The sequence below is a fragment of the Micrasema longulum genome, unplaced genomic scaffold (genome assembly GCF_059751315.1).
Source record: "Micrasema longulum isolate JH-2025_06_02 unplaced genomic scaffold, ASM5975131v1 h1tg000485l, whole genome shotgun sequence".
NCBI classification, from domain to species: Eukaryota; Metazoa; Arthropoda; class Insecta; order Trichoptera; family Brachycentridae; genus Micrasema; species Micrasema longulum.
This window is the reverse complement of record NW_028277682.1, coordinates 342,466-362,570: the sequence shown is the minus strand read 5'-3', so window position 1 is coordinate 362,570 and position 20,105 is coordinate 342,466. Positions and strand designations below refer to the sequence as shown.

Genomic DNA, 20,105 nt, shown 5'->3' with positions numbered 1-20,105 from the left:
CACATTATTTTTATTATTAATTATAGTTTGTTAGCAAAAAATTTGAAAAAATAAATAAATAAAAGTTAAAATTACTTAAATGTTTACAGGTAATACACAAAAGTATATCAATAATTAAGTGGTAAAAAAATGCATCGAGTCATACGAATAAAAAAAATATGTATTGTAAATGAGTTGCTAATTTTTTGCCTTGCTTATTACAAGGCTTATACTTACAGTAAAAAGTATGTTTTTTTTCTAACTACTGGTGGTAAGGATATGGTAGAATAATCAGCTGTGGCCCTGTTAAAGAACTTCTCAAAGAAGAGGAAACCACAGAAACTCATTCAGGAGAAGCCGATCTATTGTCAGACATTAACAGACTTTTTGTTCCACTATGACAGTTTTTGGCATTTCGTGTTCTTCTTTTGTTTATTTCAACAATAGCTTTTACTATTTTAACCATATATGCTATGACCTCACACGATAAGCCCTTATGATTTGTTATGTTTGCTATAAAATTAGATTACTTTATTAAATTACTATCAAAATTGTATGTGGCCCAAGTGAAAGCCGTGCATAACACCAATTGGTATTTTAGATTTGTGAATGAGTTCATTACTTTTGGAAATATCGAATATTCATTTTAAAAATAATCACATAAAATACTAGGCGCTGCAAAGTAGCTCATTAAACATGGAATAAAAAGAAAAACGAACATTCAGAAATCTGGGATATTCTTGGAAAATGCATTGAAAAAAAAATTAATTGCATCTTTATTCTAATGTCTCATGCCTTATGACGAATAAAAATTTCATGGCATGCCATGGCGTAGACACGAAAAAATAATTTAAAAAGGTATTTTTACACTGAAATATTTCAAAAACCCGGGAAAGTTACCTGAAGCATAAGACTGGTTATCTTACCTTCATGAAACAAAAATCATCAAGATACGCTGCGGTTGGTGTACCAATGCAGTGCCCTATCACCATTAGGTGCGGAAAGGGAACAATTATTTTAGAAAATGTACCCACTCTAAGGATACTTTGTTAATTCAATTGATAATTTTTAAGCAGATTTTAATTTTTCTTAGGGCAAATCAGGAAAATATAGAGCATTTATAAGATATTTTTTTGCATCCAGGTTTGGAGATAAGTTCACCTCGTTGTGTAGTGGTTGACGCGTTCGCCTACCATTCTTGAGGTCTCGGGTTGGATTTCTAGCTGGGTAGACGTGGAATATTGATTGTACAGATTTTTTGAACTGCAATGTTTCATTGTTCCTGGACCAGCACTTGCAGCGTGAGACTAATCACTTTACCTTTATGTAAAATATGATAGAAATACGTTTCATTTTAAAGGAGGATTTTTATGATAAGCAACGGGGATTAAAATATTTAAGCGCGAATAATAATATTGAAATTTGGCAAATACCTAGTAATTTTTGTTAATTTCAGTTGCGCAATCGTTTTGCACTGTCCATTACACATCATATCAACTTAAATAGTTGTTTGCTCCGAGAGTTCTCCAGATTTGCGGTGCTGGGAATGAGTTCTGGTCGACAGTCATTATCCCGTCCTAGCCACCATAATGCGCCCTGACCGCATGTGATGCCGTAACATCATAATCCCAGCCACGCTCCGCTGGAGACGAGACTAGAAGACCGCAGGATCTGGCGTGCTGCGGCAGGTTTGGGAGATCTGACATAAATTTATCACTGCGAATAAAATCGTTTGTAAAAATTCCCGTATTTGATTTTTCTTCTGATTTTGATTTTAATATTGTGAACCAGGTTGTAGTAATTGAAGTCATATATTGTCATATCATTGTAAGTATATCAGATGCATATTTTATTTAATTCTTCCGCCCGACGATTTCCGTTATTTCAATTTTGCTCTGGGTTTGATATTGATGTTGTAACACTTAATTGTTTATTAAATCACAAAATCAGTGTTGTTTTATTTTTTTATGTTAGACAATGACAACATAATAACTAATTATTCGAATGGAGAACAATCTAATATCTCTAATTAGGCTAATTTTCATCACATTTCCACGTTCCAACTACAGGTTTCGGCCAATTTTTGGGCTAAACCAAAGTCGAAACATCGGTTGGTCACTACGAATTGATAATGAATGAATTAGCAAGTTTTTTAATAAAAAAATATATGATTCTTCGTCGGCCTCGTGGCGTAATTGTCAGCGCGATTGCTTACTATACAAAATGTCTCAGGTTCGATTCCTGACATGGTTGATTTTAAATATTTATTTGAAAGGGTGTTTTTACACTAGAATATTTCATACTTCCTGGACTGGTACCTGAAGCGTAATACTGATCATCTTTCCTTCATGTAATAAAAATATGATCAAGATACGCTGCGATTGGTGTACTAATGCAGTGCCTTATGCACCATTAGGTGTGATTGAATTATGATTGAATTAGCAAAGTGGCGACATTAACGAGTCTTTTTTTAAAAATCAAAAACTTCGTTCCAAAAACGGAAAAAGTTATTTTGTATGAAGCCTACGTAAAAACTAAAATATGTTATATACAACAACTATGGAGAACAGGATATTAAAATGACATAAACAGACTACGAAGACAACAAAATAAAATATTAAAGTTAGCATATGACCTTCCCTATCTAACTGCAACTAAAGAACTTTTTTAACAAACTAAGCAATTAAATATAACTGAACTCTTTCAACTAGAAACATTAAAATTTATCCACAAATTAGTCACTAATGTAATTGTACACGAAGAACTAAAACTAAAACTAAAAGTAAAGTAAAAAATGTAGTCAACATGGACATAATACGAGAATATCAGAAAAATATCATATTTTTGTAAAATGAATGTAATAATCCGTAAGGGTTTATAAATAAATTTTCAAATAAAAAAAATAAAGAAATCTGTAAAGGTAACCGAGTTCGATTAATTATAAATTACTTGGTAATAAAAAAATACGTAAAGCTGGGCTAAGTCGATTGAATTTTTAATTATTTCTAGAATGTTTGTCACGAATACGCCACAAGCATTCCCATATTAATTGAAACCCTAAACAAAATCGGAAAATCTATCGTTTCTCTCGCCCAACTTTGAAACGGTCCAATTGATTATGTTTAATTCAAGATGGATCGGACAAAAAAGGCTCGGAGAAGGCCCGCAAGAATGGTACAATGAGACAGAAGAAGTTCGGGATTGATTGTCACGATATAAATCAATTAAACTGCAGGTTAAAAAAAACAAAATCACTATCCATCGAGATTCCATCGACATTTCGAAGTATTTCGATTATCTCATATTATGTTGGCTTTTCTATGTGTAACAATTGTATGTCAATTAGCGACCGACCGAAGTTTCGGTTCCGGTTTCGGCCAGATTCGGACAAAAATTGTGTGGAGTCTCGTCTCAGCCGAAACCTGCAGTCAGGATGTGTCAGATTACGTTTGGCTGTACTCGGGTGGAAAATAAGCACAGTTAGAGAAATATCTAACGAGTAATTTTTAAAAAAAACATTTCGGTATCCAAATGACTTGCTCTTTAAAGAATTCAGAGTACTGAATATTATTTAACAGTATATATTGAGAAAGGTACGCCCAATGGACATTTTTAAGGACATATTTATACATAGAAAATTATTATAAATGGAAGTATAAAGACACAATGGTATATAGTAGACTCTGTAGGAGTGGAAGCGGGAGAGAGGTGTTTATAATTGAATTTGATTCAGTGCTCGTTTGAAAGAAGACAACTTGTTATTAAAGAAATCAAGACTTGTATGTTTGTTGGCAGACCTAAGAATTCTGGGCATAGGGGAATGAAAATGATAGTTAGTTCTATGGTTATCGGTATGAAAGAGTAAGTTTTGTCTGAGGTTTCTATTTGGGATATTTAATTTTATTGAGCTCAGTAGTTCAGGCGCATCAAAGAGTGAGTTGAGAATTTTAAACAGGACTAGAAGAACTGTTATATACAAGTTATATGTATGACATAACGAACCATTAAATTGTATGCCTTTTATTTCATTGCATATTTTATTCCATATTTATATTTTAACAACTCAATAGACTACGAGTGGGTGTTGCACGATGTAAAAAAATCTCCAATGGTGGGGGTTCCTCTCTGGTGATGATATATTGTGTGACCCAGGACGACAGACACCTATTGACATGCCCGCTCATGGAGAAAGGCTGCACTCCTGGGGACCTAATTGTGGCAAACGACAAGGCGATATCTGTCGCCACATATTGGAGTGGCAGGATATAATCCAACCGGACACGCTAAGTAAGTAAGTTGGACCTAGCTTTGTTGCCGGTTTAGGTTTTGGCCAAAACTAGAACCGAAGCTGAAATTAAGTTTCGGCTGAAAATATTGTTTCGGACGGTCATTAATATCAATATTATTCAAGAAAATTTCCTTTCGTAAAAATAAATTTTTGACCAAATCTACATTCTAGCAAGTATAATATAATAGTGTTACTGCCCATAATACTGGTAAATATTACAAGTATTTTGATTTAAAAGAAATATAAGCGTTCTTAGGATGAACTCAAATATTTTATTATGAGGGACCAACGAGTTGAAAATTACTCACTATTAGAGTGGGGTTCGAACCACGGACCTTTGATCCGCGAGTCCGAGACACTAGCCACAATACCACAACCCGATTCAAAACTTATGTACTGCATATATATGCATTAGGCAGTAGTCCAGAGAAATTAATTGCCACAAAAATGTAATAGATTACAAGAACAGTCATGATCTGTAAATAAACTATTATTATACAACAACAGCAACAACAAACCATCATGCCGTTTCTCCGTAAGGGTAGGCAGAGAGGATAGAACGCCACATCTCTCTATCTTTGCATACAGATCTCGCTTCTTCTACATTCATACATTTTATCATGTACCCGCGCCGATTATTCCTACTTCTGACATATCTATCTTCAAGCATTTGTTGGATTCGATCGTGCCGTTTTTCTCAGTCTTCCTCGTTTTCTGCATTCTTCAACATTCATAAGGTAGGTCCGTTTAGCCGTTTCTTCGCTGTTCATTAGCTCTACATGTCCAAACCAGCGCAGAGCTTCTTATCAATTTTTATTATATTTATAATTTTAAAATATTATATTAGACTGTGAAAATGAAACAAACATTGGTTTGTTGAATAAATTTAAACTGTATTCCACCATTTAAAATATATTGACGGATCTTACATCCACAAAAACTAAAAATACAAGAATTTAAAAAAGGTGTCAATAGTTATTTATGATTGTGTCCAATTGGAGATTTTAAAAGAAGTGGATTTCTTTCTCCGGACGTTTTTGTCAGCAGACGTGTTAAGTGAATTCTGTCCAAAATGCTTTATCATGCTATGACCAGATGTGATATAAGTGAATAGTGAACACATCACCCGCTCGAGGACGACCAGCCAACATTCCTCAACTGGCAACAATGGGAACAAAAATGATCCAAAAAGGAGACGGAATCACCCAAAAAGGGTATCCAATTTGACTGGTAATTAATTATTTTGTGTGGCACAAATTAGAAGACAGGTCAACCATAGATACCACGTTTTGTAGAAGGGAGCTTTAAATTTAGTTCGTGACTACCATAGACACTGGTATTGTTCTGTGCTCTTGCTTTGCGATGAGTATATACCGTTTCTGGTCTTTTTTGACGTTTTTGTGTTCGAATTTCAATTTTCGACTGGAGATGATTTGAATAATGAAGCAGTATTCGATTGCGCTGACCAAAAAGAAATAAAACACGCTTTTAAATTAAATATTTGGCTACTATGTCGACGCGCGTTTTTTAAACAATGCAATTAAAGTTATCTGTTTCAATTCTATTTAGCTAGTAAATATTCTGACTATCATTACTATATTTTTTATACTCATCATATTTCGCCTACATGTTCCTTGATTCACTAGACACTTTGTCTTGTTATATTTATTTCTATAGACGTATTTAGTGTGAAATAGAATTAAAAACCTTAAGTCCCTAGATAGTTTTTTAAAAATTATTATTATTTTTAAGAAAATAAATATTTGCGTTTTTATGATTTACACAAAAATGTCAATTTTGGGGCCATTTTCAACGAGTTGTAAATAACGCGCAAATGCAGCATATCTTGATCATTTTTGCTACGTAAAGGGTAGATGATCAGTCTTACGGTTCAGATAACGATAAAATATTCCAGTGTAAAACCACCTTTTTGTTTTTTTACAATAAACACAAGAGGTAAAACAGATAATTACTTGGCAATGATAGACATATTAATAGTAAAAAAGTAAACAAAAAATCCCACAAAGGCATGGCCTGTTCGTGGGTATACAAGAAAATGTTAATGAATTTTTGCTCCTATAATAAATAATGGACAGTTATAATATTTTTATGTAACATAAGAAAGAAAATATAAAATAAGTAATTAAAAAATGAAATAAAAAATATTTTAAAAAAACACTAAAATATTCCTTATTATTAAAGGGCAACAAAATATATCATAGAAAAAAAGAGTTCATACTTTTTTTCGTATTTTTAAAATATATATTTAATCTTAACCATGTCAAGAATCAAATCCGAGACCTCTCGCATGATATTCAAATGCGCTGACCATTACAAAATTTAAATAAAGCGACATATAAACAAGAGACAGCACAAATAAAACATAAATACAAATGTAGCAAAAACAAACAATGACAATAAAACAATGGTATACAGTATATACAGGGTGACTGGAACTGAACACGTCATACCAAATTTGCACATGGAGGAGGTCATTTGCTAATGATTGAATCTTACTTTCCCTAGATAAAGTTTTATAGTTTGAGAGATATGTAAATTTTAATACTTTATTGAGATTTCTCCAAAATTTGACGTTCAAGCATTCAGAACTTCAAGTTTTTAAAAATTATTTTAGTATTTGTTATTATTTGTTGGTAGTCACAAGCATTTGTGATTAAAATACGACGGAACTTTTCTCAAACTAGGGTTAAAAAATTAAATATTACGCTTTAGAAAAAAATACGTTAAAATAACTTTACGATCAAATTCAACCTGAAATAATAAAAAAATACGCTGTTTCAATAATTTATTCTACTCTAAGTTAGTTCTCTACTTCGTTTTTTTTTAAGCGAAATAATAATTCATTAAAAAAAATTGAGGGAAGTTCCGACGTATTTTAATCACTCAAATTAAATGTGGATAAACACTACGATTCTGATATCTCGGGAGCTATAACCATGGGGTCTTGACATTGAATAATGTAATTACTGAATGATTAAGAAATCTTCCCAAACATCACGGCCCTACTGATGCGATAATGTGAGTTTCATTGTCCATGAAGTTTACGCAGCGTCAACTCGGTATAATTTAAGTGAAAACCGAATCATGGGAAAATCATGGTGATTTACTGAATATTTAGTTCCCATGGCTCGGGGTGCTGTCGTAAAGGAATACTTAAAGCATAATTATATATTTGTGTATTTAAAAAAAAAAAAATTAGTGACTCAAATTTAAATACGTCACAACTCCTATAAATGCCTTGACTTCCATATCACATTCTCTAAAATGTTATACATCTATGTTGTAATGTATATTTATCATAATTAAAATAAAAGTTTTTCTCTGTTTTTGATGTGTATTATTATTTATTATTATCTTTTTCTAAAATTAATGTATCAAATATTTGTGTGTACCAGATATTATGTTATTATCTTATATATACTTACAGTAAACTAATTTTTAATATTTGTTTTTAACAACAATTTTTTAAACTCATTTTTTTATACGTATAAGTAAATGTGAATGTATATATTTTTTTGTTTAAATTCTTTACAAGTTATTTACAATTTGTTTTTAATTCAATTACTTTTCTTATATCCACATTTTTTTTTCTTTTTTACTATGTAAAGTTTCACTTTTTATTTTGCATGGCAGTGTGCTTTTTATTGTTTCTACATGTATACAAAAAAGCGTTGTTTATCTTTTAAATTATTACATACTATGTTTGTACTTACCTGTATATTTTTTGTAAATGCCCCGTGGACGTATTATAAAATTAAATAAATAAAATAAATAAATAATAGCTCCAGTCCTTGTGTACAAAAATTTGAACAAGCTCAAAATATTGTTCGTAAAACCAACTAGTCCAAAGAAAAATGTAAAAAAAATATTTTTTAGGCGTTGCCTTGTATGCAGGTGACATAATTCAGTCAGATGAATCTCGCTCTTAAACGAAAGGAACAATTGAAAGAGCACAGATGTTCAAACATAGGCAAAAAATTAATGTTACGCAGTGTGTAAAGTGGCCACTTATTATTTATAAATAACGGTTGTAGCTAATTTGTACAAAATTAAAGTTAAATATTATAGAAAGAAAACATAGTTTATTGTTATGGTTAAACTCAATAAAGGTAATGTGTAGTATAAAAAAAAAGATTCAAAGTAAAACAGTGAAGTACAGAATAAAAGTAGTAAACAAGAGATGCATTTAACGTTTGTAAATCTTACATAGGCACACATATACCTGCTAATGACAGGTCACAAGCTCTGTAAATGACACGATATCCATATTCATTTCTCAAAAACGTACGTGTCTTATTTTTCGACCACAACAGGCCATGAGTTAAGAAAATTTATTTTTTTTGTTTTCTCAACGGGAATCGAACCCGGAACCTTCCGTGCGTAAGTTAAGCTTCTTAGTCATTACACCACAGAGGCTTGTAAAATATAAACGTATGATAATAGAGATAAAGAGCATTTTAGAGAAGGTAATATAGAAGTCTAGGCACCTACAGGGCTTATGCCCCGTCATTGGCTGGTTTAAGTGGCCACATTACACACTGTGTAACATTCACCATTCTGTCCATATTTAAACATCTGTATTCCTTTTATTCTTTCATCTGTTGATGTTTTTAAAGTTAAAGAGTTGGAACCTTCACAACCTTTCACCTACATACTAGGCAATGCCTGAAAATCTTATTTTTTAAATTTCTATACTTCTTCATGTACCAGGTGATTTAATCAACAATATTTTGAGTTTGTCCAAATTTTTGTAGACAAGGACTGAATTCAACTCCCTGGGGAGCTGTTTATATAAACATATAACAAAATATTATGATTGAAGGTTTCAGCTCTTTTACTTCACAAACATCAACAGATGAAAGGATTAAAGGAATATACATGTTCAAATATGGGCAGAATAGTGAATGATACACAGTGTGTACAGTGGCCACTTAAACCAGCCAATGACAGGTCATAAACCCTGTAGATGCTTAGACTTCTATATTACCTTCTCTAAAATGTTTTTCATCTCTGTTGTAATATGTTAATGTTAACAGCTCCCCGGGGAGTTGAATCCAGTCCTTGTCTACAAAAATTTGGCCATCTCAAAATATTGTTGATTAATTAAAATACTTATTTCATAAAATATTTTCAACTTTTGAACGTCCCAACGAAATGAAACATTGTGAGTGATCGCCCAAGCGAGGACCGCAGTAAAAACTACTGTGACCAACTCAATCGAGTGGATAATCCAATGCACCAGATTCATTAATTCTATAACTTGAAATCTAAAATAATCTTTTGTAACCATAATCCAGCGGGCAGTTTTTTGTGCGACAAAAAACAAAATTGAAAAAGACTCCGGATTTAATTTATCATCTTTATTCTAATATTTATTTTTAATCGCGATTTTGAACGTTGAAATGGTTGATTAAGATAATTATTTCTTTAACAAATGTTTTTAATTTATTTTGCGCAAAATGTTATTCATAGTTACTTCTGTGTACCGGTCGATGAGTAAAACTGTTACAACTGTTTTATATGAACTGGCACATAAGTCTCTCTGATGATGCCCACATACTAAATCGCTTGTTGCTAAACGAGAAAATCTGCCTAAAAGGAGCTCACTGTAATCTGGTAGTCTTTGCGTCTTTCTGCTGATAGAAGGTAATCCAGAAGTGTATAATTTCTGATTATCTGATTATCGTAGGCAACTGAAATGGCTAAAAATTAGACAGCGGAGAGACTATCATTCCCTCTCACTTCTGTTCAATGTACTTCATAGTCCTAACGATCCTATATACCTGCCTGAAAAATTTCAACGCTTATTAGTTCATGGTTTACCTTTTCGTTCTCATTCTCAAGGCACTCTCTTAATACCCATCCACAATTCCTCTTTCTTCTTTAACTCATACAGTGTCCATGCGGCTCGACTGTGGAATCATCTCCCATCCACCATCAAAGATGTTACTACATTATCTCTGTTTAAATCACGTCTGAAGAAACATCTCCTTTCTCTTCCTTAATATCTCCTTTCCTTTTTCCTCTTTCCTCTTTTTTCCTTTTTCCCATTGATGATTAGTAATAGTTGTGATCTAAGGTAATTTATAAACAAATACGTTTATTTCTATTTTTAAATATTTTCAGCTTTTTAATATTTTTTTTCTATTGAATATGTTCTGTAACTTGAATTATAAAAATAAAACTTTTATTTTATTGGTTGGTTGGAAGAAATTGCCATTTGGCAATAAGCCCGCCAATGTACAAATAACATTATGTACAAAAAGTTAAATAAATAAATACTTTATTGTTCATTGGATCGGAAACTGCATAGTGACTATAATGGAACAACGGATAGTAGCGAGAAGCTCCATTCGGTATTTATACAAAGGGAGAGAGGGACAATTTGTACTGGGATAATATATCAATCCAATGTATAGAATAAATAGAAAATTAATAATATTTATAAATGCGTTTTTCAAAATGTTGACAGTTGCTAACTGGTGTCGTATTTGAGGAGCAAGAATTCAAAAAATGATTTGACACATAAATAGAGCTTGAAAAATTAAGTTTTTTATTATTTTAATTAAGCTAATCAACAAGCTTATATAACTCCTTCTTTTATTGGCATTGATGATATAAATAAAACATAATGAATTAACTTAACTTAAACATGATGTATGGGAATAATGTGGCTATTTTATATGTCAGTGGACTAGCATTTGAAGTGTAAGACTGATCTAACTGATGAAAAAAAGTATCAAGGTACTTTAACTGAAATGAATTTGATTTATTTAATACTTTTCTGGAATACATTATACTATTTTTATTGAATGTACAATGCATTCCTCACTATGAAAACCAATGCCGAAGAAGACGTTTTACGATTTAAGTTTGATTTATATATTATTTACATAAATAATAGAGTTGAAATATACTTTTTTTATATAATTATATTATAAATACTTTATTTCCAATTTACGCATATTTAAAAAATCCAAACTAAGTTTAGATAGCTTGAAGTATAAACAAGGGTTTCTGGATTGATTTCATTTTCATCAATTAATGTATTTTTTATTTCTTGCTTGTATTTTGAGTACTGTAGAACTCCGTTTACCCGAACTCCAGTCATCTGGATTGCGAAATATCCGGATCGTTATCAGGAAATATAAAAGAAAGGAGATGTCACAATATAATAACAATAAAAAAGGGCGCTCGCGGACGGCGCGGACAAGCTTGGGTAAGTTTTTAATGTAATTCCAATGAGAAAAAAAACTTGTTAATAGATTATTAAACGAAGCCAAAAAAAAAGAAAAAACTGTGGTTTGGACCTTGTGTTTGTACCAATATACCAATGCAGTGCTCTATGCACCATTATTAGCGAGAATTTGAATGAAGATGATGAGTTAGTACTCACCATCTGGATTGTTCGTGCCCGTGTTGGGTGCTCCGTCCTCGTCGGGGGCACTGGAGGGGGAGTTCACCCCTCCCCCCGCCCCTCCGCCGCCCCCGCCGCTGCTGCCGGTCCCGGTGCCGACCAATGAGAGGCCGAGGTGCTCGGCCACTTCCGCATGGTCGGCTTGGTGAATGTAGTCGAAAATACTACTTCCTGTCATTTCAACCTGGAAATAAACAAACAAATTAAATAAATCAATTAATTATTATTGTTTATGTTTAAAGCAGTAACATTGTCGTCGAACATTTTAATGGATGTTAGTAAATATATGTATTTAACCACATTCCGACTTTTTATATCTACCAGTTTCAAGACGTACCCGCCTCTATGTCAGGACATTCATTACACCAACCGGTTATGCCTGTTGGAAGGGCTATTTATTTATTTATTTATTAACGGACATTGTCCATGTATACAATTTATAAGGTTTAAATATTACAATAAAAGAATAATTTAAAACATTAAAAAAAAAAGAGAAGAATCATTGACAAACATAAGGGACATCGAGACAAGATCTGGACTATTTTTTTAGTGCTCGTTTAAATCGTTGTAAACTTAAACCAAAAAAGTCCAGATCTTGTCTCGAGTTAACAATACGAAAAAGGCGGGTCATTGGAGAATTTAGGCCATAGTTTGTTCTATGCTGATCGATGAACAGTACTTCATTGTTTCTCAATCTATGAGTTGGACTATTGAATTTTACTTGTCCCAGTAATGATGGAACATCGATTATACCATTTAGTATGCCGAACATATATATGGAGTCAAAATTAGTTCTACGTTTTTGTAGACTAGAAATATTTAACATTGACTCTATTTCAGCATAAGAATAATTATCTCATTCTAGTCCGAGCATCCACGCTATTTTTCGAAGCAAGCGACGTTGGACTGATTCAATGTGATTTGTGCGATTGACATAGAATGGAGACCAGACCACGGAGGCATATTCTAGAAGAGGGCGAACAGTTGAGCAATAAAGAGTTTTGATTGTACGGACATTAGTAAAATCAGAGGATATTCTGTTAATGAAGCCAAGTAATTTCAGTGATTTATTTACTGTATTATCTATATGTTCTTTGTTTGTCAGTTTATAGTCCAAAACAACTCCTAAATCTCCGATGGACTTAACTACTATATTATTATATTTACGAAATAATACATTTTTACTCTGCATGTAATTTATGTATTTTTTCGTAAATGTTTATGTATTTGTATGGTAAAGGTGAAAGTGTATTTGAGTATTTGCGTGTTTGTGTAGTGAGTGTCTTGACGAAGAAGCGGGTACGTCTCGAAACCGGTAGACATAAAAAGTCGATAAGTGGTTAAATACAAATTTACTAACATTAATTCAAAAGGGAAATATCACCTACTATAAATACCGATAAAAATATATGAAATGAATTTGGAATAATTAATTGTATTTTCAAAATCAATATGGGTATTGTGGAGAAATGTTTTTATACATAAATGTAAAAAAGAAATTTAATAAAAATACGTTCCAAGAAAAACGCGACGTGTTTGGCCTTGGTTGTTGTGACGTCAAGTTTCGTAATAATGTTCTAAGCAAATTTCAATGGCCAGTAACAAATAAACATAAATCGTGACGTATTAGGGGCGTGGCCAACGGAAGGACCGTTATTGCGGGAATGAAAAATTACAATTTGAAAAATATTTTTTACGCTATTAATAATTAGCAAAAATTTTTTTTGCTAATTATTAATATTTTATGACCTTTATTACTTTAAAAATATATTTTTTTAAAAGTTTTATTTTTTAAAAATTTATTGGGTAAACAAACAGTATGTACACAAATATTGTCAATTTATTTGTATATTAAGTGTAGGACACTCATACACACACCAAAAAAATTGTTTACACTTAAGAAAATAATTTAAATTATGTTAAATATAACAAATATAAAAGAAATGAAAAAATATTTATACAATAATAAAGTTAAATATCTGCTTCTCTCAATGTTTCATTAATTTTTGACCTAAATTTACATACATTGTCATAAAAAATATCAGCCTCGGTAAATCTATTGTTATATTGCACGCATACTCTAGGTATTGTTGATTGTTTCAAATAGTTTTTTGCCGCGTCATCTGTGTAAAACAGAAGACTTTGTCTTGTCGGTCTAGATGGCACACGGAATGGAAGTCTTTCAAGCAGATTAAGGGAATCAATTTTATTATTTCTTAATTTGTATAAAAATAACTGCTCATACTGCATACTTTCAGCATAGTTAGAGAAGTTAAGGTTTGACCGGTAGTCGACCTGTTTAAAAAAAAATGTTGGACTCTTTCTAGTATAGACTTAAATGTTATTAATAGTAATACTAACATTATTGTAAGGTGACCGAACAGGAGTCCAGTATTCTAGATGGGGACGAACAAAATGTTTAAAATGTTTTTCATATGTCTCTGCATGTTTAAATGGTTTCAATACCCGCGTGATAATGCGTGCACTTGAGCGCGTCCAGAATAAATCTCTGAAATATATTATTTTTAAACTACGTATTCCCGCTGCATTATTGAATTTCAATCAATTGTTATCTTTGGCGAATCTTTTAAAACTTACCGATGGAATAATTCTAACAGATCTAATATTACTGTATAAAGTGATTAATTCATTTATTGACTGTCCAGATTTCCTGGAGTTTGTGTGTTTCCGTGTTCCTGGTCGACATCAGTGGTGTAGTCGGGCCGGAGCGCACCGGAGCGGCGCTCCGGCTCTGGCCAGAAACAAATATTACGTTTCAAAAAAAAAAAAACTTAAGTCTCTTCAAACAATTCAAAATAACAACAAACATATTTATTGCCGATAACTGGCAAAAGTCTAAACATGTGTTCCCCTCTCCCCCCTCCCACTTTACCGAAGTGGTGGCTTCAGGATTTTTAGACGAGAGTAGCCGAGTAGATAATTTTATTTAACACACAGAATTGCCCTTCGTTTGACATCTCTCCGGACACACATACACAAATGTATACCTACTAAAACAAAAAATGTTTAACGATTCCCAATTAGATTAAAATATCTAGAGATGTAAATTTACATTACTTACTTACAATATTTTACATACATTTATTAGGAACAGAGACACAGTTTATAGCGACACAATCAGGAACGACCCATGCCTGTGAACTTGCCCCGACTCGCTGAAAAATCCATGCTGAGTAGGGGCGCTTGTAACGGATTCATAAACGTACATACATACACATATACATTATACATAAATATTCGCATTCACATAATCATATTATATTTTATACATGCATATTAAGTTTATACATATCATGCTACATTTCATTAATATACTTACATTATATTACCTATTGCATTTTACATTTATATTATTTATTATTAGTTATTCCACATTCTATCGCAGTAATCCATTCCCGTTTGAGCAACCCAATTACTCAAACCAGATTTGAATTTTGAAAATGACTCGGACTCCTTTGTCATCTAATCTAGTAAATTAAAGATCTTTGGACCTACCACAGAGAAATCCCTTTTATCCAAAGTTGTTTTAGTTTTTTTTACGTAGTAATTTACGTTAGAGGAATATCTTGTTTTTTTTTTTGTTGAGTTCTTTGTTTACTAGTGGTCCAAAAGTTGATCAGACATGACTTACAGTAAATTTGTCTAATTAAAAGGATTTTGGCTTCTTTGAACAATTGATTATATGAAAAGGAAGCAGGATATTAAGGTTAAAAGAGCAACTCGTTTTAAAAATACAGATATTTTATGAATATATATTTTAACCACAATATTGTAATACCTGCACTGGCAAACACACACGTAAACAAAAATAATCACGCTTTTCTGTAATTAGTAGAGGTAATTGACTAATATAGTATTCTTTACACCATTAAATGCAAATATGAGTAAAGAGAAATGTTACAAATATATCTCTACCAAACATTTGTGGTTCAACGATTTTATAATAAGAATCTAGCCATAATAAAGCACCATTTAAAGTCGTTATTTTTATTACATTCTTTATGTATCCTAAAAGTAGTTATATAAATAGCTATGCAAGTGCATAAGTGATTTTTCATGGTAATAGAAATTAAAATGACCCGAGATGGCAGGCGAAAATGATCCATTAGTATTCCTCGCATAGAAACAATTTTAAAAAGAGGTAGCCTAAGTGCAAAAAATAGTATCACGTAATGATTTTCCTGGAACATTGTAAGTAGATTCTACCCATAGAGTTCGTTCATCACCTTTCATTATCGACTTTTAGTAATCTGATCGAAGCTTTCTTCACTCATAACAATTCGCCGGGAACGTCATATGAATATGTTATGGAGAGAAACCGCCGAACATTAAATTACAATAGTCAATAGATAATGGTCGCACAAAATACTTAAAGGAATAATTAAAAAACCTACTGCTTCAGCTGACTTTCAGAGTTAACTTAAAACATTACGTAACTGTCATTTATTTAAAAATCGGCCATTGCATGCATGGCAGAAAGATATTAAAGATGAATTAAAAGTAATCGTTAACTAGACTTAAATAGTTAGGTCTCCATTCTATGACAATCGCATAAATCACATTGAATCAGTCCAACATCGCTTGTTTCGAAAAGTAGCATGGATGCTTGGACTAGAGAGAGATAATTATTCTTATGCTGATATAGAGTCAATGTTGAATATTTCTAGTTTACAAAAACGTAGAACTAATATTGATTCCATATTTTTGTTCGGCATACTAAATGGTATAATCGATGTTCCATCATTACTGGGACAATTAAAATTCAATATTCCGACTCGTAGGTTGAGAAACAATGAAGTACTGTTCATCGATCAGCATAGAACAAACTATGGCCTAAATTCTCCAATGACCCGTCTTTGTCGTATAGTTAACTCAAGACAAAATCTGGACTTTTTTGGTTTAAGTTTACAACGATTTAAACTAGCACTAAATAAATAATCCAGATCTTGTCTCGATGTCCCTTATGTTTGTCAATGCTTCTTTTCTTCTTTTTTTAATGTTTCTTTTCTTCTTTTTTTAATGTTTTAAACTATTCTTTTATTGTTGTATTTAAACCTATTGTATACATGGACAATGTCCGTTAATAAATAAATAAATAAATGTGTTTAGTAGTTTTTCACGTAAGTATAAGATTGACCTAAAGTATGTACCTAGTTATAATAAAATTAAAATATAAATAAATTCCATACATCAGTTCTTTATTTTTTTATGAATTAATTCAATTAAATAAAATGATACATGTTTTTGCTTATTACAATCTACTTTTATAAATTTAGTTAATCTTTAAAATGTAACATAAAAAAAACAGACAAGCTTTTGTGCTTGGAGAGTGGCTTACACTGTTATAGTAATTTAATAATTTGAAGTTATATCATTTCGAATTTAGATACATGAGAACAAAAACAATAAATTACACGAAATAAAGAGAAAAATAGAAAATAATAATAAAGCAATGCTAATTTTAATAAAAAATCTGTTTTTATTTGAGTACAAAATTTTTTTTTAACTTACTTTTAATTTATTTTGTGAAATAATAGTATTTACTTCATCGGGGAGATTATTATAATTTTATATACCATTATAAACTAAACCATTTTGACCATGACTTGTGTGGAATTTAGGAATTTTAATATCTGATCGACTTATTCATCTCGAATTCGTTTATTTTATCTTCTTTGTAAATTTAAATACTAAAAATCATTTTTTAAATACTGTCTACCGTATGAACATTAAATGATTTATATATGTATATATATTGTATTTAATGGTTTCTTTAAAATGACTTTCATTTTAGTTATAAATAAAATTGTGCATATCATTTGTAGGTATTAAATATTTTAAGTAATTTTTCATTTGTAAGATTGTGATGGTTTATCAAAGATCACATAATTGTTTTATATACCCTCCTAGTTTGGTAAATGTTCTAATAAAAATGGTTTGTTCTTTTATTATCAATCAGATTGAGTACATTTTATTAAGGATACAGAGGGATAAAATATGGAAACAAATGTTTTTTTTTAAAGCTAAAAACGGTTTTTTAGAAGGCCAGTGCACATAATATTGCAAATAGAATCCGCGTATGCGTACAATTCTCACACAAGGCCCTTTTTTGTACAATGCGACAATACTACATTATAAAATGCACTTTTTTATTGTTTAAAATTACTGACAAAAACTTAACCGCCAAAACTTCAAGATTTAAAAAAACGTAAAAATGAGATTTAATGCGAATATAAAACCATTATTTCCCGGGTAAATTTTGTTTATATTCAATTCACATCTAAGTAGCGTACCTTTATTCAAATATTTCACCACGATGTCCTTCAGTTGAAATAAGGATAAATTGTGAAGGTATGGTTAATTTACTTCGTTTCAAACCTTCAAACAACCTTTGATCGGAGTGCAAACTGCGTTACATAACTCATTGATTGAGGATCCAATTGTCGCCGGGAGTCAAACGTGATAATGCAATTATCTTCACGTAAAGGTGTCATTGTTCACTGGCCATAGAGTGACTACCTTCGAAGTGAAGATTATGAAATAATAGTGACAGCTGACAGTATTTGCCAGATCACGTATGGATTGCGTGATCAAACTTCAACGGCTTGTTTCTGCTTTTGCCTGGGCGAACCGATAAATTATTTATCGATTCCAGATAGCGATTTTTTCTAACAGCTCATCTGCACTCCTGTTACATACGCAATTAAGCCCGCTGAGGTATGAAACAATAACGCATGTGTAAACTGATCAAAGAGATATTAAAATTATGTTTAATAGCATTATTAATAGATGCATCTAGGACCTACGATAATTTATTTTATATACGTGTTAGTAATTTAAAACATATAATTACCCGTTACAAATTAGAAATCAATGCATTAATATTTTTTACATGCTTGATTTTGTGTTTTGATCAGTCATTGGTGTTTTTCCTTTAATCCGGTGATAAAGAAGTTTATACTAGTTTTCCATCATCGCATCAAAATATGATTTAATTGTTTTTTTTCTACTTCTCGAGACAACAGACAAATCTCTTAAATTTACGCCCTATGTATTAAAATAAAAATGGCCCGCCATAACATTATTTAAAAAAGGAATTAAAGAGAATTTAAATAATCTATTATGTGAAAATTTCTAGGTGGAGGTTTATTGTAATTTATTATAGGAAAAGAAGACAAGTAATACTTAAATCCACTAATTTGGAATAATAACTCTTTGGAGACAGGTTTATTCACTTTTGCAAAAAAATAAGGATTTATTTGCCTATATTAAATAATACGACTGCGTTTTTTACCAGATAAGAAAATAATATATAAACCGATTTATTAAGACTTTGTTAATATAAAAATGATAATATAAATGCAAAGACATCACACAATACTCAGAAATAAAGGCACCGTTTACAAACTCATTTGCAAAGAGACACCGTGGCTTTAAAATATTTTATTTCTTCAGAAACGTATGGAAATATCGTTTCATTTTTATTTGAGGTGGGTACAAGAAAGCCAACATTCATAAACTTTCACCTCACGTCCTCGCCACGTAGTGTATATTATATATACTGGCGGTCTGTGTACGCAAAGGAATTGATTTTTTCCTTGTAACCATTTGCATAGGGTAGATTCATATAGAATGGGAAAGAATCAAAGAACATCCCGACAACCTTAATACAAACACATTTTTATGATTAATTTTATATTTGAGCCACGGGAAGGTTGGCGACTAAGAGTCATACAAAGTTCACAATCATACGTGTATGTACGTCTAAATTGTATTGTATTGAAATTATAGAAAGACGGAGAAAATACTTAAATTTGGAATAACCAGTGACCGGTTTCATCGCTTTCACGAATAAAATGAAGGATTTATATGCCAATATTAAATTACATGACTTCATTTTTATCAGATAAGAAATTTTTAATTCAACAAATGCAATATTTTCTAAATGAGACGTTTCTAGCTTTCCATGAATTTCTGCTGTTACGTTAAATACTTAAATTTTCTTAGAACAACGAAATTAATCTTAAGCACTAACTTTCGGAGTTTAGGGGTTAATTAAATTAAAAATCTTTTTTGTTTTGTGTGTCTATTTTAGTGATTTTCCACAAAATAAATGACGCCTGAAATTGTCTCCATTTGAAGCCTTTGCACATATTACTAAAATATAAATAATTGAGGATAATTTCAGAAATCGACTAAATAACTTTTTTTTCATCTATTGATATATTTTACATGCCCCTTAATTTATTTAAAAATAAATTAAGACTCATTATTTCTGGCTGTGATACGATCCCACTTACTATTTAATGATGCTCACACTTACACACACCTGAACACTTACTCCTACACTAATACACATAAACACACATCTACACTTAC

General features: G+C 31.4%; 1 protein-coding gene across 1 annotated transcript in view; it reads right to left on the bottom strand.

Moving 5' to 3' along the window:
* trh (PAS domain-containing protein trachealess) overlaps positions 1-20,105 on the bottom strand; it is a 169,187-nt gene that overhangs the window by 30,048 nt on the left and 119,034 nt on the right. The window contains exon 5 of the mRNA XM_088227024.1: positions 11,685-11,889. Coding sequence (XP_088083150.1) covers positions 11,685-11,889 — 205 coding nt within the window. The remainder of the gene's footprint in view (positions 1-11,684; positions 11,890-20,105) is intronic.